The 19,722-nt window shown below is 40.6% G+C and overlaps 1 protein-coding gene across 3 annotated transcripts in view; it reads left to right on the plus strand.

Moving 5' to 3' along the window:
- LOC126249700 (spindle assembly abnormal protein 6 homolog) overlaps nucleotides 1-19,722 on the plus strand; it is a 256,468-nt gene that overhangs the window by 122,489 nt on the left and 114,257 nt on the right. For all 3 annotated transcript variants that reach the window (XM_049951376.1, XM_049951377.1, XM_049951378.1), the window contains one exon: nucleotides 14,960-15,028. In XM_049951376.1, coding sequence (XP_049807333.1) covers nucleotides 14,960-15,028 — 69 coding nt within the window. The remainder of the gene's footprint in view (nucleotides 1-14,959; nucleotides 15,029-19,722) is intronic.

A 19,722-nucleotide genomic window follows, 5' to 3' on the forward strand; every position in this document is an offset into this window, starting at 1 on the left:
CATTGCTTACTGTGTAACAGAATATATAATACTTGCTGCGAGCTGCTATAGCAGATCACATGTGTTTGTCATTACAATTAGAGTAAAAGGATTTTGCAGCTCTTATAAGCCAAGTATGTTACTGTCAAAACAAATGTTGTAAAAGCTACATCAAAAATACTGAGAACTGTTGATGCTAAGTAATTCTTAGCTTTACATCACCTATCACAGTTAGTGTGAAATTGTTTATTTTAATATTTGAAACAAAATGGTTTCTGAAGAAATTGTTATGAGCAAATTGTAAGTTTTGGCAGATATATATTTCTCCAACATATACTTTGATCCAGTTACAGATATTATTTCTATTAAAAATACAAGTAGAAATGGAGGATCCAAATATTCTTTGCAGTTGACTGATATCTGTTATATATTAAATAAAATAATAGCAATTTATTCAGCTTGAGAGGTTTTTTTCGTTAAGTAATTTTTCTCCTAAATGCCTGTCATGAACAAAAGCTGAGAGCTCTTCATGTAGGTTCATCACATGACCCTTGTTCAGTTTCTATAGTGTTTTCACATTACTGGCTGTATGTTTGATTTTACCAGTTTCAAATAAGGATACAAATAAGAAGTAGGTTTGTTTGGGCCCTTGAAATACATTCTTTGAAATAAAAGTTGTGTGAACGCTAGAGATCTGAAACAGAGTAAGTATGAATCCAGTGTTGAGGTTTCGTACCTTCCTGCTATAGTTCAACAAGTATAACGAGTATGAGAATAATGACACTGGATTGCTTCCCACTCATTAACTTTTTCCCTCCTACAGAAGCACACATGAGGGTAAGACTATCTTGGACACGGTACAGAAGTAGAGTGTATGATCTTGCTATTGTAGTGTACCACTGCCAGAGCTAAAGTGATGGGCTGTTGTTAATAATTAGGTAATTTCCATTGCAGACCTTTTTAATAATGTTGCTGATGCCATTAGTTGCTGCTGCTATTACCAATATCAGCTTCTTTTATAACTGATGTGTGAGTGGACGACGTACTTATAATATCCCACAGTATAGTGACTCTTCCACTATTAACAAAATGTGATGTAGGGAGACAAAATGTGACGTACGGAGAACAAAGTACTGTTTACCACCCCTTTCCTGTCGAGGTAGATGCTGTATAAAACATTAATGGAATGAGACTACTAATATGTACTAGTACATCAAGGGCAAAAGTTAAATGTGTTGGAATATATTTTGTTTGTGTTTCCTGTTGCTTGTGGCAAGTTGTGTTGCTTATCATTCACTTCAGTAACTTTTATGAAGACTGCTGTAAATTTATTTTATTATTTAATTACCATTCAGGAAATGTCTAACCATTATATTGACATACACACACTTTCACCAAGTTACTGAGCCTATGTTGACAGGACACAAGGATCATATTGTCTTCACAGACATAATTAGTATTAGTTTTTATTATTGTTATTATTATTGTTATTATTTCTTTCCTTTCTGAGATGTTATGTCTGGTTAAAAATGGAAAGTGATGCAGACCTTGATCAAGTGTGACTTCCTTTTAACTGTATGTTGTATGTTACATTGCATTTAGGAACTTTCAGGTAATTGAACATGCATCAATAATTACAGATTTCTATAGTTGTATATATACGTTTGGATGTAGTTGTACTGCGTTTATGTACTAGTGGATATTGTATGGTATGACTCCTGTAGTTGATAGTATAATTGGTATAATGTCAACTTTATCCTGATGCCACATGTCCTTGACTTCCTCAGCCAGTTGGATGTATTTTTCAATTTTTTGTCCTGTTTTCTTCTGTATATTTGTTGTATTGGGTATGGATATTTTGATTAGTTGTGTTAATTTATTCTTTTTATTGTTGAGTATGATGTCAGGTTTGTTATGTGGTGGTGTTTTATCTGTTATAATGGTTCTGTTCCAGTATAATTTGTATTCATCATTCTCCAGTACATTTTGTGGTGCATACTTGTATGTGGGATTGTGTTGCTTTATTAGTTTATGTTGTATGGCAAGTTGCTGATGTATTATTTTTGCTACATTGTCATGTCTTCTGGGGTATTCTGTATTTGCTCATATTGTACATTCGCTTGTGATGTGATCTACTGTTTCTGTTTGTTGTTTGAAAAGTCTGCATTTATCTGTTGTAGTATTGGGATCTTTAATAATATGCTTGCTGTAATATCTGGTGTTTATTGTTTGATCCTGTATTGCAATCATGAATCCTTCAGTCTCACTGTATATATTGCCTTTTCTTAGCCATGTGTTGGATACGTCTTGATTGATGTGTGGCTGTGTTAGATGATACGGGTGCTTGCCGTGTAGTGTTTTCTTTTTCCAATATACTTTCTTCATATCTGTTGATGTTATGTGATCTAAAGGGTTGTAGAAGTGGTTATGAAATTGCAGTGGTGTAGCCGATGTATTTATATGAGTGATTGCTTTGTGTATTTTGCTAGTTTCTGCTCGTTCTATAAAGAATTTTCTTAAATTGTCTACCTGTCCATAATGTAGGTTTTTTATGTCGATAAATCCCCTTCCTCCTTCCTTTCTGCTTAATGTGAATCTTTCTGCTGCTGAATGTATGTGATGTATTCTATATTTGTGGCATTGTGATCGTGTAAGTTTATTGAGTGCTTCTAGGTCTGTGTTACTCCATTTCACTACTCCAAATGAGTAGGTCAATATTGGTATAGCATAAGTATTTATAGCTTTTGTCTTGTTTCTTGCTGTCAATTCTGTTTTCAGTATTTTTGTTAGTCTTTGTCTATATTTTTCTTTTAGTTCTTCTTTAATATTTGTATTATCTATTCCTATTTTTTTGTATATATGTATATATATATATATATATATATATATATATATATATATATATATATATATATATATATATAGGCATCTGTTTTTCCATCGCTTCTATGCAGTCTCTGTGGTTATCCAATATGTAATCTTCCCTTTTAGTGTTTCCCCTTGACTATGCTATTTTTCTTACATTTGTCTGTTCCAAAAGCCATATTTATATCATTGCTGAATACTTCTGTTATCTTTAGTAATTGGTTGAGTTGTTTGTTGCTGCCAGTAGTTTTAGATCATCCATGTATAGCAAATGTGTGATTTTGTGTGGGTATGTTCCAGTAATATTGTATCCATAATTTGTATTATTTAGCATGTTGGATAGTGGGTTCAGAATAAGGCAGAACCAGAAAGGACTTAATGAGTCTCCTTGGTATATTCCACGCTTGATCTGTATTGGCTGTGATGTGATATTATTTGAATTTGTTTGGATATTAAGTGTGGTTTTCCAATTTTTCATTACTATGTTTAGGAACTGTATCAATTTAGGATCTACTTTGTATATTTCCAATATTTGTAGTAACCATGAGTGGGGTACACTACCAAAAGCTTTTTGGTAATCAATGTATGTGAGTGTAGCGACCTTTGTTTAGTTTTAGCTTGATATGTCACCTCTGCATCTCTTATCAGTTGCTCTTTACATCCTCGTGCTCCTTTGCAACAGACTTTTTGTTCTTCATTTATAATTTTGCTCTGTGTTGTATGTGTCATTAATTTCTGTGTAACGACTGAAGTTAATATTTTGTATATTGTTGGTAGACATGTTTTGGAGTGATATTTAGCTGGGTTTGCTGTGTCTGTCTGATCTTTAGGTTTCAGATAAGTTATTCCATGTGTAAGTGTGTCAGGGAATGTGTATGGGTCTGCAATGTAATTGTTAAATAATTTAGTTAGATGTGAATGTGTTGAGGTAAACTTCTTTAGCCAGAAATTTACTATTTTATCTTTTCCAGGGCTTCCAATTGCGCGTAGAATTAATTGCTCGGGTGACTTCATGTTGCAATATTATCACTTCAGGCATTTGTGGTATCATCTTGTATGTGTCTGTTTCTGCTTGTATCCACCGTGCATGCCTGTTATATTGTACCGGGTTTGACCATATGTTGCTCCAGAAGTGTTCCATGTCTATTATGTTTGGTGGATTGTCTATTTTAATGTGTGTGTCATCTATTGTTTGGTAAAATTTCTTTTGGTTTGTGTTGAATGTTTGGTTTTGTTTCCTTCTATTTTCACTTTTTTTGTATCTTCTAAGACGTTTGGCCAATGCTTGTAATTTATGCCTCTTTTCATCTAATTGCTCTATCGCTTCTTGTTGTGAGATTTTACCCAACCTTTTTCGTTTTTTGTCTGATATTTCATTTCTTATAAATTGTGTTAGCTGTCCGATGTGTTTTCTCAGTTTTTCTATTCTGTTCTGTAGCCTGTGTTGCCATGCTGGTTTTGTGGGTTTCTTCTGTGTGTTGGTTTGCTCTGCCTAGTGTGTATATTTAGTGTAGTGTGTGCTCCTATATAAACCAGTAGTTGTAACTCTTCCATAGTTGTACTTTCATTTATTTTGTTGCCGGCCGAAGTGGCCGTGCGGTTAAAGGCGCTGCAGCCTGGAACCGCAAGACCGCTACGGTCGCAGGTTCGAATCCTGCCTCGGGCATGGATGTTTGTGATGTCCTTAGGTTAGTTAGGTTTAACTAGTTCTGAGTTCTAGGGGACTAATGACCTCAGCAGTTGAGTCCCATAGTGCTCAGAGCCATTTATTTTGTTGTGTATGATTGTGTTGATAGTTGTTATTGTTTTGACCTGTGGGTTATTTGGTGGTCTATTCAAGAATGGTCTAATGTCTGTATTTGTGTCTTTGTATTCTATATATGTTAGCTGAAATTTTTCTTCTATATCTAACATGTGTGTCACTTCGTGTTCTATTTGTGCTGGTTCTGGTGGCTGTCGTAAGATTTCGTTTTCCTCTGATTGTTTAATTGATGCGTGTTGTTCTTTGTTTGTTTGCTCTGGGATGTTTGAGTCCATTACTGTATTTTCTTCTTCTTCTGACTGCACATTATTTTGTTCCAGTATTTGTTGTACTTCTTGTTTGATGTTTTCTAATTCTGACTGTGGTATCCTGTTATTTTTGATTACTACACGGATCGCATCAGCTAGTCGTTGTTCTGTTAAAAATTTTAATTCTGTGTATCTGGTAATAAATGTTGTGTATACTTGTGATCTGTATCCAGTTGTGTTGGTTCCTAGGTTTGTTACTTGGTAATAACAGAACATGAGGTGTCGATTAACTTCATCTGACCATCTCATCCTCTGTCTTTGTTTTCCTTCTAGGGTGGTTGCAGGAAGCATACCCTGCAAAACACCTCTATTTGGATTTAAATCATTTTCCATGTGGCTAGCAGTGACGTTACCATTGTGGACGGGCATAGGGTTCAAGCGTCGTCCTCGACCATGACTGCGCTTGTCCGAGGCTTCATTAGATCTGTACTGAACCAACTAATCACACTAAAAGTGCGGTTAGCCCTATTAGTGGTTTGTTCGTTTCGTCACCTTTTACAACTGCCAGAACATACCAGAGGCCTATTCTTTTCCCGGGCCTCCACGGGAATTATTATTTCGTATTTGTGCTGGCGAAGTGGCATGAGCAACAGATTACTGACAGAGTCTGCCTTGTTGTGTAGATGGCTAACCAAACAGATGAAGTGTGTATTGTCTCCCAACATGCCATGAATATCCAGGATATTATCCACCAACATGAACCATGGTGTAGGGTTGTCCTTTTGAAGTTGTGGAAGCTTTGGAAACTGCCTGACAGGTGGCTGCTGTAGTATCGTTGGTATACAATCCGATGTCTGTAATGCAGCATAAGTAAGCATCTGTCCACATGGCACACAAGGTGTGGGAGAAGATGCGGTAGGTGCGGGCATCGCGGAGGCTATGAATGTGGTCGTAGGTTATTGATGTATGACCGTAATGACATGAGTCAGTTGGGAGTACATGCTCGTGTGTTGGGCTGTGTTCCCTTCAAATGTTGTGGGGCACTGTGGCTAAGGTTGTTCTTGTTGTAGCTGTGATACGAAGCCTGGGGACTGCCGCACACATAGAGATGGTGCAGTCTGTGTGCGCCACAGCTCGTGGACAGTAATGGGTAAGTTATATTGTGCCTGCTTGGGAACACACAGGTGTGAAAATACACTCGGAACTATTGATGTCCGAACTGCCGGCAGTGTGTCAGTGAAAGAGACTGTAGGCAAATTCATGGCCTCTTCCGGATCACACACCATGAGGTGGTTAATTAGTACACAAATAATGTGAAACAACTGTAGCAAAATAGGTGTGTGGTTGTATCAAAAAAGTCTGGGGTCACCACTATGAGGAACAGGTCACACAATTGTCGTATTAATAACCTGAACACCACTTTATATGAAACTCTGTATTTATTAATAACACTGTACACAATACACCATTACATGCCAAGTGCCGGAATAAGACTAAAGAACAAACCACAATGGTGGCACAAGATTGGAAAGTCACGGTTTTGGTTATTCATAGATAGCACGTTGCATCAACACTCAATTCTGGTAGTTGATGATTGGCACCGTGTTTTTTATTTTCTTGTATACTGTTTCATTTGAAGCTATTTTCCAATGCCCATTTCCTCATATTGTTTGTTTATGCATGTCCTAATTATCTTTATTCTGTCTTGAGTATTCTGTCCAATTTCTGCTGTAGTAGTTGTTTAGAAAGTGGCTTCAGCTGCAATCTTTATTCCGGTTGTATAACTCTTTTTTTAAAAAAATGATTTTGTAGCTATTGATAGACTTTTTTTGTTTGAGTTTTTGGCTATAATTCACTTGGTTCAGTTTTGGTTCAGTTTTGCCATGCTGGTGTCTCATTTAGGTTGTATGTTATGGTTTCACCTAAATATTTAAATTTGTTTAAAAGACTGTACCAGTTTTTCTATATCATCCGTTAGTTTAATGGTTTCTTATTTGTTGATATTTGTCATTTTTAGTTAGGATCTACGACCCACATCAGCTATTTGTTCTATTGGTTTTTATATTCTTTTTCTGTGACGGATTGAATTTGATTTCCATCAGTACTTTAACATTGTAAATTTCCCTGTAGAAACTAGTACAGAAATGGTCTAGCTGCCATTCTCCCTTCCTCTGACTTGGATGTTTCCATTTTTTAAGCTTATTTAGCTTCCTCTTGAAGTATGATGATGTAATACAAGGTTGTGTTCTCTGCAGATTTCTAGAAATCTTTGGCTATTCTTGTTTGTGAAGTTATTTGGAATCCACTTTCCAGTTATATTTTTATATTTGCTTTCTATTTCCCAACTGGGTCTTGAAGTCTCCCAATAAGATTTTTATATTCCTTTTATTTATTCTGTTCCCAAAATTTATCTACCTCCCCCCCCCCCCCCCCTTTTTTTGGTGAGGGGGGGGGTGGCATTTAGAAGCATTTATTATTGTGTAAGTTTTATTCATTGTTTTAAAAACAAAGTTCAAGTTGCAGTTCTAGGTGATATTGGTTGAAAATTACTTATTGAATGTATTATTTTTATATTTACTATATTTTTAAAAAATCAGAAAAATATACACTGCTAACTGGTCAGTCATTGTATTGGTAAATAATAATCATTATTATGTACAACAGTTGTGTATGCAGCAGCAGTGCCACGAGTCCTCAATTATACTTGTTAACTTGTATGCTCGCCTTTCTGTGTTGGTATAGTCCACTTGTACAAGATAAGATGCAGCAATGAGTTTTTGGGGAAATGAACAACGGAATTTCTTTGTTCAGCCAACTAAATAAATTTTGTCCAGTCAATTATTAATTGTACTAAATGAAAACAACAAATTTTGATGGGAATGCAGAAATAGAAAATATCTGTAATCTACAGCAGTTGCCGAACTTGGAATATTCTTCCACCCAAGTTGATAAGAGTTCAACCACCGAAATGAATTCCTCATCACTGACCAGTTAGTTAGGAAACAGTAGAAAAAGTGTGTTCATTTATGATTTTGTAGAAACAGCCTCCTCTTTGGGAACATGAGACGAAGGAATTGTGAATAAGTGATAGGGGTGTCCATTTCCATTACAAGATAAAATCTCATTGTGCTGCATCTACTGACACACTTCTCTCTACTTGACAGGGAAAATTCTCAAAAAGTGGGGAAAGGTACTGATACACTACACTATAAGCCATCTTCTAGATATCTTATGTTGTTAGGTGCTAAAGACATCTCAGTGGATACCAGTGCAATATATATGGATGCCTGCCATATGTCACAAAATGTCTTGCAATTTCTTCTTTTTACCATACTTGCTCACCTAAGCAGAAAGTAAAGGAGAAAATAAATATAGGCTCCACTGATATGACATACCAAATTTTCCAGTGGAACTGACATGGTTTGAGGAACTACACTGCTGGCCACCGTAAATGCAACACCAAGAAAGACAAGAGGTAGCACAACAAAATTTATTTTGTAGGTAACATGTTGACCAAGTATCAAATGATTACGTTTACAGACGTCTGTGACATGTGGTTCCTGCCAGAATCAGTAGCCAGAGTAGCCGTCATTGTTGGAGATCACCGCTGCCACACGTCTCGGCATTGAGTCAAAGAGACGTTGGATGTGTTCCTGGGGTACAGCAGCCCAAGCAGCTTCCACACGTTGCCAAAGATCATCTGGTGTGGCAGCTGGGGATGTAATCTGGGTCACTCGTTGAGCAACCATGGACCACATGTTTTCTATCGGCGAAAGATCCGGAGAGCGGGCCGGCCAGGGAAGCAATTCAATCTGGTTATTGACGAAGAACCTTTGGACAATGCGTGCCACGTGTGGTCGCGCATTATCCTGTTGAAATATGGCTGTGGACGAGCCCTGAAGGTAAGGAAGGACAACTGGCTCCATCACCTCGGATATGTAGCTCCGGCTATTTAAAGTACCGACAATGCGTACTAGAGGCGTGCGAGAGTAATATCCAATACCGCCCCATACCATAATACCCGGTGCAAGACCAGTGTGGCGGTGCATAATGCAGCTGTCCAGCATCCTCTCTCCACGGTGTCTCCACACTCGAATCCGACCATCGTGGTGCTGCAGACAGAAGCGTGCCTCGTCAGAAAAGACAACGTCATTCCATTCTGCCGTCCACATCCGTCTGCCATCACACCATTGGCGACGGAGACGTCTGTGGTTCTGCGTCAATGGTAGACGAAGCAATGGACGTCTTGCGGACAGACCACTCTGCTGTAAACGGCATCGAATGGTACGCGCAGACACTGGATGATGCGTTACAGACGCAATGTGCTGTGCTATGGTTCGGGATGTCACTGAGCGATCTGTCACTGCCATGCGCACAATTTGCCTATCAGCACGTGCAGTGGTGCACCGAGGTGAATGCGATCGACCACGTCGGTCCGTCGTACCCTCCTGCATCCAATGGTCACATATCTGCATTACAGTTGTTTGGTTTCGTCCAACACGACTAGCGATTTCTCTGTATGATAATCCACAATCTCGGTAAGCCACTATCCTTCCTCTGTCGAACTCGGATACTTGATCAAACGATGTTCGCTGTTGTCTACGAGGCATAACTGATAGTCTTGTGAAACAACCACAAGGTAAACACATATGCCGAACGTACACTCGTCGAAATCGCCAAGCCTTAAATGGCGCTATGAGGTGGCGCCACAGGCGCGAGTGATGTGCGTCTGCGCTGAAATTCTAATCAGTTGCGTATCTCATCGCTGCAAACCCATGGTCTAAATTTCACTTGATTCGGATGCTTCCTTCAGGGTGTTGCATTTACGGTGGCCAGCAGTGTATATGTGTGGAAGATATATTTCAGCGGAAAAGGAGACATGCTGGAAATTATCTTCAAGCTAACATTAAGAAATTCTGTTAGACTGATGTAATAAGAGATCGACACTTCCTCAATAATAGTTTCATTATAATACATTTTCTGTCGCTTACTACATGAATAAGACAAATTCGATGGTGCTGGTATAACAGACCAATTGTCATTCACTGTGTAGATGCTTGTGGAATATATAATACAGATGTAGAGGAGCTAATGTGGGAATGGCTGTATTCATCAGCAGCAAAGACCATATGTCACTTACTGCTGTCACTACTGAATGCGCTGGGCGTATGCTGGCTTCAGAGTCAATCACCACTACTGACCTGTCATCCTCTTCTTCCTCAGTCACATGTGGCACTTCAACACTATCCAGTGAGTAGCTGATGACCTCTATTTGTGTGGCCACTTTCCTGTCTGGGCTCATCAAACATCCGGATGTTTCCTAAAATAATTTTGCCAAGATTAACTCTAGGCAGGGATGACTGGATTCTGTGTACTCAGTCAGCCATGTTGAACACAGAGGGCATATGAGACTCAGCAAATTACATTAAAATTGTGATCTGCCAGTCCAATGACACATCAATAGATCAACTTGGGCTTTGATGAAATGACGATTGCTTCTATATTCTTAAGTGAGTGGTGCTGCAAAGGTTCAAGTACAGAGAAATGTCAGTACTATATTTTGGGTTGATAGGGTTGAACTACGATGAATCTTTAAAGATAATAGAAACAAGACATAATAGAAGTTCTATAGATCAGTTAAAAGTACTGATAGTTCAACAGAAGTGTGCTGTGCTATCGACAATATTTTCTTCACCCAATAAAGATTGGCAGTGTGATGCCACCATAGTTTTTGGGTGGTACATCAGAAACTAGCAGTTCAGCCACAGCAGTTGGAGGCACTGATGTGCACTACATACCAGCATACCGACTGCAGCATGGGGCTTTTCAAACAGCATGAGGCAGATTAGGGCAAGCACCATGATACTGCAACCAAAGCTGTATAAAAGAACTCTTGCAGATCAAAGCAAGCTGTTTCACAGCCCTGGGCCACAGATTTGTTACACAGAGTACAACTGGAAACAGCATGTTGGCACAAGAAGTGAGGTGTGAACGGGTGCAGATAATTATTTGAGCACAGGGACTAGCAGTCTAGCAGTGCCTACTGTGTCAAGAGGGCCATGCTGGTAGTTTGACATGCGACAGCACGCAGCCACTAAAAGTCTGGGCATCCATAACTGCACTGATCATAATTCTCCACTAACAGCCTGCTTCCTGGTCCCCTCCAGCACCTGCCAGACTCCAGTCCTGGAGGGCGGTACAGTCACCCATTCTGGTACAGGCACCCAGGTGCCACACCACATCCCTTTGTGAGGTGGCTTCCACCTCTGGAGGCTGACACCCCTTCATGTAACTTGGTAGTCTTGAGTGCCACTGGCTCCATCTGTGTACGGCTGAGTCCCACTTATGGGGCCACACGCTGCTGTGTAAGCTAGTGGAGTCAGCATTGCTGACCACTAATGTCACTGCGTGGCAGCCATCAACCTTCTGCTGCCACGCACTATCCTCACCATGTGCTGCAAGAGTGTGCGAGCATCACCTTCACAGATATGCTACCAGTGTAGTCAAATAAGTGCCAATAAAACGTGTTGCCTTTTGATGCTATCTGTCTAAGCTACCAACGATCTGGTCCTGCAACCTTACCATGCCCCCATGACCAAACCCCACACAGAAACGGTCTTACACCCCCAGAAAGCTTTGTCTGGTGTCAGGAATTGGATTGACAATGCCTACAGCTGCTGTCCGTAGAGGAGGATGAGGTAGGGGTGGGGATGATGGGGGGATGGGGATGATGGGGGGGAGGAGGGGGGATAGGGGGTTTGAAACTAATGTGAAGTTGCAGTTTCGTTGACACAGGAATTAGTGCAGCCTTTTGTTTATGTTTGTTTTTACTGCAAGTATTATGGAGAGACATTGGATCATTTGCCAAATGTGTAATTATATTGGTAAATACAGTATGTGGAGGGTAGTTGCAGAATGTTCTGTGGGCATGTATGAGGGGCAGTCAAATGAAAATCGAACATCCGGCACAACAGAACCATGGAATGCTTCCATTCAAAATTAGTCACCACATGTGTTAAGACATTTATACCACTGGGAGAGTAGACAATGGGGGGATGAGACAATCACTTCCTGTTTTGTAGAATGTGATCGTCCACTGACAGATCCACAACCGCACCTGCTCTTCCACTTCCTCATTAGATTAAAACCGACATCGTGCATTTCTTTCTTCAGGTCACCAAAGATGTAACAATGCCACAGTGACAGATCCAGACTGTGTGGAGGATTTTGCAGCGTTTCCCAATCAAATCACTGAAGCCTAGTGTTCATCCAATTGGCAATGGGGAGGCGGGCGTTATCGTACAACAGGATAATAATGAGCGTATGGCATTGGTGGCCGCGAGACCCCTTGCAGGGCGGTTCGGCCGCCGCTCCACAAGTTCTTTAACGCCACTGCGATGACTTGCGAGTGAATGAGGATGAAATGATGATGAAAGACACACAACACTCAGTCATCTCAAGGTAGAGAAAATCCGCGACCCCGCCGCGAATCAAACCCGGGACCCCGTGCACGGGAAGCGAGAACGCTACTGCAAGACCACGAGCCGCGGATGTACAACAGGATGATTCTGTCCGACAACCCCGAGGGCAATTGGCCAAGTCAAACATCGCACATCTCTCTCACCGAAGAAATTCAGCTGTTCACACAAGTTTCGGTGAGCTGGTGATGACCTTTTTCGTCGGCTTCAGGAGCCCACTACTCATTGAGTTCCTTGAGCATGTAACCATACTCAGTGTGCAGTATTCGGAAAAACTTTGCAGAAGATCCAACAAGCCATGAAGTTAAAATGCCCAAGAATGCTGCCAGACTGAATCATCCTGCTTCGCAATAATGCCCGCCCCACACCAGCAAACGGACAAAGGCTATGGTTCAGTGATTTGGTTGGGAAACACTGTGACATCCTCTGAACAGCAGCTTTCTACAAAACAGGACTTGATCACCTTGTCTCCCAGTGGGATAAATGTGTGATGTTTACTTTTGAATGAAACATTCCATGGTCCCCTTGTGGTCAGCGTTCAGTTTTCATCTGACTACCCATTATAAATAGCAATGTTAGGTTTGTAACATGTGTTACCATGAGCAAGGGCTATGGCTCACTGTCTAAGACTACATAAGGTTTCAGTCATGTGTTCAGGGGGCAAAGCTGAGTGCTGTCAAATAATACTCGTTGTTTTCAGTGTGTAGGGTAGTAATTATGAGCAGCCATTTAGGCAGGGTAGTTAAGTTACAGTAGGAAGTATTCTGATAGTGTTAAGTTTAAGTGCCTTCCTCATAATGTGATTTTGTTTTGCTGTTTTGTTGTATTTCATGAATAGAGCTTCCATGGTGCCAAGGTTTGAGAACTGTAAGATAAGAACAATAGTGTGTGCTGTTTGGAGCTAACAGTAGTGTTGAGCAAGGAATATGGGCTGGTATGTGAAGTAATGAAAAGTGTTGGGATAATAATATGTTTGTTTCCTTGTTGTTGGTGTTTGTGTAATTGATAAAGGGTAATCTTGTCATGGATAATACCTCTTAGAGCAGAGTTTTCAGTACCACAAGGAGCTACCAGAAAGGAGATATTGGAAATTGTAAAAGGCGAAGTAGATAAGCTATGAGCAGACAATGTAAATTTGTCTAAGAGGTTAGGAGCAGATAACATGAAGGAGGAGGAGTGGTAATATTTGCATTAGAGTTACTGCAGAGTATGCAGAGAAGAGGCAGAAAGAATTTGATAACTGGTTGATTGAAAACATGGCGTGGGAGATGAGGACTAGGAAGATTTTAGAGAAGATGGAAAGAAGAGTCAGTGTTGGCAGAGGAGGGGAAAGTTGAAAGGGAGGGAAGCAGGCCTGTGTCTAGTTTACCTCTTCCCACAGTATGTCCAGTTGGCATGAATATAGTTAAACTTGCCAATCCTGGTTAGACACTTGGTGAGACCACCTTATGAACGGGAAGATAAAGGTAATTAATGAAGAGGGTAATGACATTGCTCATAGTTGACTTAGTGCACAGGATACTAAAGTTGTTGATGTTAAGGAAGTAATGCAGCAGTATCAGATCAGATATCATGTGGAATTGTGGAGTCTGCAGGAACTTTAGTGCCAAAGTAAATGTGGGTTGTATGAAAGTGAATAAGCGTGTGGATATCAAAATGGGTGGTGCAAGTGCAGTAATATCTACCTCATGGGGTGATAGTGGGTGTTGTTTAGAGGCCATGGGGCGTGGGCCACATGTACAGTAAGGTACAGATGCCACTTATTTTTGCATCATGCAGAGTGCCAATGCCAATTACGAGGTTGTTATAGAAATAAGGAATGCACAAGAAGCTGTTGATGTTGCAAATGCTGCAGAAGAAATCGTACAGACAGCCATACTTCCTTAGAAACAGGGTGAATGTAGGGAAATGAAGAGAAGATGTGGGCATGAAGTTGATCATCAAGCCAACAAAATGGCATCTATTGAGGAGTATCTTCTCTTTGCTACAGCTGGTGAATCACATCTTGCATGAAGCAACAATTCTTTATTCTACATATCTTATAACTTGTTGGTCATCCCAGTTACCAGCATTCACCCATCAGTATGGAGCTTCTTCACAAGTTGACAATGAACAATAATGTCATTTGTGATGCATGCAAAGTAGGAGTTAGTGGTACTGGGTGTGGACCAAATTGTAGTTATTAACCAAGAGTAAAATTATTTGCTTCCATGCTCACTAAAATGATGCTCAGTTACTTTCTTGTATTGAGGTACAGAATGAATGATACTCCATATTATAGTTCAGTACTTGTTTTTATCATACCTAGGCTAAGAGAAACAGCTCTGTTGTACATACTGACAGATATAAGCAATTGAACACCCTCACATACTCTTTGGTAATTGCTGGATATGTTCTAAAGATAAAACGGCTACAGTAATGCAATTTTTGATGTAAAGTTGCAAGTGATTTCAAGGGAACTCTAGGAGATGAAACTTCAAAATAGCTTTCACTGATATTTTTTTCCCCCGCCATCATTTATCCACTGAGCTTGCAGTTCTCCTGTCTAGGAAGAAATTCCTTAACATCTTTCTTTCTTTTTATTTACTTCATGTTCATTAATGTGACCCTTTTAATCCCTTTTGTAGGATTTTATGGACGTGTCATCTCGGACCGCCGATCAGGAAAGAAGACTGAGCAAACTGGAGAAAGAAAATGTAATTACAATTTTACCTACCTTTCTACAATAGAATATAATGTTGGAAGTATTTAACATAGTTGGTCTGTATAGTACTAACAGTGTGTGTGTGTGTGTGTGTGTGGGGGGGGGGGGGTTGCTCTATTTCAGAAAGTTTCATTTTTATCTGAAGGTTTTTGTTTCTGGATCAAACAGAACAAACTATTTACAGTTGTATTAAAAAAATAAAATTCCAACCAGAAATTTATTTAGTTCGCAAAGAGATTGATAAGTGAGGCAATACTAATTTTGAGGTTGTGATTTTTTTCCCAGTAAAACTGATAAACAAACATAAACATAAAAACTTTTGGAACAATATAGGGAAGAAGGGGATGTCACACACACACACACACACACACACACACACACACACACACACACACACACACACACACACAACCGTAATCGTAGGATTTATGTTTGTTGCGTATGAGTGTTTTACATTGAGGCTTTTGTGAATTGTTTGGTAGGTGGCACATAAATGGGCTTTTGTGAATTGTTTGGTAGGTGGCGCACAAATGATAATGATATCCTAACTATGAAATATTGGCTATTGAATGTGTAGTCCAGTACACACACACACACACACACACACACACACACACACACACACACACACACAAATTCTTCATAGGAGCAGGATAAATTCTTTCAATGATTGAATTATTTAGGAAGAAAGGAGACAACTCACCGAAAGGCAGAAGCGTTGCATTGTCGACAGGTACACAAACAAAAGATACAGAGCTTTGCTTTGCTATGCTAGCTTTTGAAATGACATTCCTTTCTCAAGCTTGTAGGAAAAACAAATGCACGTCCCCCCCCCCCCCACCCACCCACCCACACCCCCGGTTGATGATGCAGCACTTCTGCCTTTCAGTGAGTCCTCTCCTTTCTTCCTAATATTTAATTATTCTCAACTAGAATGTTCTGTACATTATTATCTTTGCATGATTGGGTAGATAGTCAAAGTTCTCTCTCCCTCTCCCTGTCCCTCTCCCTGTCCCTCTCCCTGTCCCTCTCCCTGTCCCTCTCCCTGTCCCTCTCCTGTCCCTCTCCCTGTCCCTCTCCCTGTCCCTCTCCCTGTCCCTCTCCCGTCCCTCTCCCCCTCTCCCCCCTCTCCCCCTCTCTCCCCTCTCTCCCCCTCTCTCCCCCTCTCTCCCCCTCTCTCCCCTCTCTCCCCCTCTCTCCCCCTCTCTCCCCCTCTCTCCCCCCCTCTCCCCCCCTCTCCCCCTCTCCCCCCCCTCTCCCCCTCTCCCCCTCTCCCCCTCTCCCCCTCTCCCCTCTCCCCCTCTCCCCCTCTCCCCCTCTCCCCCTCTCCCCCTCTCCCCCTCTCCCCCTCTCCCCCTCTCCCCCTCTCCCCCTCTCCCCCTCTCCCCCTCTCCCCCTCTCCCCCTCTCCCCCTCTCCCCCTCTCCCCCTCTCCCCCTCTCCCCCTCTCTCCTCCCTCTCCCTCTCCCTCTCCCCCTCTCTCCTCCCTCTCCCTCTCCCTCTCCCCCTCTCTCCTCCCTCTCCCTCTCCCCCTCTCTCCTCCCTCTCCCTCTCCCCCTCTCTCCTCCCTCTCCCTCTCCCCCTCTCTCCTCCCTCCCCTCTCCCCCTCTCTCCTCCCTCCCCCTCTCCCCCTCTCTCCTCCCTCCCCCTCTCTCTCCCCCTCTCCCCTTCACTCTTTTCTGTGCCACACTAAAGCTGTGTGAAGAATAACATAGGAAATTTCTGCTTTTAGTATTATATTTATGAATGTCATTGTTTCCAAACTGCAATTGACTGTTGACGACAAACTTCATAAGGGAGTAAATGTACTGTGAGACTGTTGTCAGTATGCCCAACTGCTGAAAGAGTCTTCTAAAGTCGTTAAGGAGTGGACAACACAAATTATCGTTATTGCACACTTCTGTGAAAGTGAAAGTTTGTATCTTCAGTGATGGATGAGTAATCTCAGAATATGCCTCCATAAGCCCTTGTGTATAAAAATAGAATAATAAGTAAACTTTTGATATTTTCATCTCCAAAATTTGATATCATCCATGACAAAGATGATCTGGCCATAGATGTTTACAAAGATCTGTAGCATATTCAGATTTTTATTGGTATAAGCACTTAGGCACGTAGAATATTAGGTTTTATTTGTTAATTTAGAATCGAGCATTCCCTTCACTATTAGTTTTAATGTTGCTTGATTCACTTTGAAATTTACAACTTTTGCATATACTACTTTAATACCCAGAAGCCTCCAGCTGCCCAAGCAAGAGCAGGTGCCAGCTGCAGCAGTAGATTGTGTTTGTACATATTGTGCATTGCAGTTTTAGGAGTGCCATGGTGAGGTAATTTTTCTCCCTTGCTGAAGTCTGTTTTTTCTTTCTTATCTGCTGCTACTTGTTGTGTTTTGTGTATTCTTTTTTTGTGATATTGTACGGTTCTTACACAGTAGAAATTGATAGAAACTGTGCACACTATGTGCAGATACAAGGAGAACTGACCACTGTCTGGAAACAGCTAGAAGTTGCATTGGCTTCTACAGACTTCAGGCTACTGCTTTAAGCTGAAATGACATTGAGGCACCTCTGGTAGAAGCTGCAATAATTTTAATGCTGTTGGAATCTCCTGGAAGCCTCACTGTCACTGTGTCTTCTGATGCACATCATCTGAGTGGTCTGCCTTCACTCAAGGGTGAGTGACAAACTGTGATGGGCCATGTACCACTGGGGAGAGGGTTGCCCCATTATGCTTTAGCAAAAGGTGCAAGGTGCTACCCAGTGTTCATAGGACATTTGAGCTAGCATAAGATGCCTCGCCTGTGGGCCCATTGGCTAATTTTTCCTGGCAGGTCCAGACAAGTGCAGACGGGAGGTCTGCTAGTCATTGGGTGCTCCCGTATTAAGTGGGTAATGGAGCCCCTCAGGAAAACAGCAGACTGGTAAGGAATTAAGCAAGTGTGCACTAGGCATGTTTGCCAGGTCTCACCTGATATGTGGACAAGGTCCTGCTGATGGCTATTGGATGTACAGGGTGCAACTGGTTGCAAATCACAGTTGATGTCGGCATGAATGAATCTGTCGCTTGGATTCTGAGACTGTACTCTGTTCCTTTAGGCAATTAGCTGAATTTGTGTAGACAGGTAGCAATTCATGTGGGATGGAAGCTCAGCCCATTATTTGTAGCATCGTACCTAGAGTTGATCATGGTCCTCTGGTTTGAACAACCATGTCTTAGGTCAGAAATGTAGGTTCAGAAAATTGCACAACAATATTGCACCAGGACTTCTCTCCCTTTGTTACAGGGAAGGGGTTTATGACCACCACAAAAAATTAAAAAAATCAAGGTTTAGTTAATTCTTGTTGACTTTTATTGACAACATACGTTATAAAGAGATACTGATATGTGGGTAGTTTCCAGAACCAGAGAATACTGAACATCACATTTGTTCTGAAAAATTGCATCTACTGCTATTAGTAAAAATTTTGGATCAAGTTTAACTAAATAATTATAGAATCAGGTAGTAGAATTAATTGAAAACAATAATTTTTCCAAATTATAAAATATAAAGTACTGGACTAGATTCCAATATTTATGAAAGGAGAGTGTAAAATACCCCTCCTCCCGGTTGCCTAGTTGGTACTGCTAGGGTTAATTCAGATTTCAAATGTGAAATAATCCGGGTGGAGTTAAGCATCAAAGTTGGGTCTGAGATGGTGATCAGTTGCTTTTTATAGACCACCTGATTCAGGAGCTGTAGTGGCTGAGCATTCAGAGAGAACTTGCAGAATATGGCGAGGAAGTTTTCTGATCATACTATTGTAACAGGGGGAGACTTCAAATTACCAGCTATAGGCATTCAGAGAGAACTTGCAGAATATGGCGAGTAAGTTTTCTGACCATACTATTGTAACAGGGGGAGACTTCAAATTACCAGCTATAGAATGAGATAGTCACACTATCAAAACTGTACCCAAAGGGCATAATTTATGTGACATTATTCTGGAAGTCTTTCTGAAAATTACTTCAGGCTTATAATTAGAGAAAGAACTCATTAGGGTAATGTCTTAGACCTTCCAGCAATCTAACAGACCTGAACATTTATGTCAGTGATTAAGTGTTCACCTATGTTGTCTATGAATGCACTGCATTCCTGTGTAATTCTAATGGGGAAATTAATGCAGGTTATAACTGTTTAGAAACATTTCCAAAAGATTACTTGGATCTTGCAGGAGATTAAAATTATATCTCGACAGACTAACGTATTATTATATTTGTCTGCTAGTTTGTATAATAATGACAAAAATTTCTAAAATCGTTTGAAAATATTCCTGTGGGGATCTATTTACTGTAATAATAATAATAATAATAATAATAATAATAATAATAAAGACTTTTCCTCATAGCAGCAATTCAAATTGTTGACCTAAGTGGAATACTGGGTTCAATAGATTTGTCTTTGATGATCATTATTAACAAATATGCCAACTCCTCCTTTCTCTAGATTTTCCATGCAGTTAATGTTCAGTACTTTTGGTTTAACATGTACATATCTGTAATTATGTGATGGTCAGGCAGGCATACATCAACTTCGTTTTGACTTTGTAGATCATGTAAGCAGATAAGGAGGGCATTAATTTCATTGTTTAGTTCTGTAACAGCCAGATGCATTGTGGTAGGTTCATTTCAACAAATTCAATCAGTC

Source organism: Schistocerca nitens, chromosome 3, assembly GCF_023898315.1.
Source record: "Schistocerca nitens isolate TAMUIC-IGC-003100 chromosome 3, iqSchNite1.1, whole genome shotgun sequence".
Taxonomy (NCBI): domain Eukaryota; kingdom Metazoa; phylum Arthropoda; class Insecta; order Orthoptera; family Acrididae; genus Schistocerca; species Schistocerca nitens.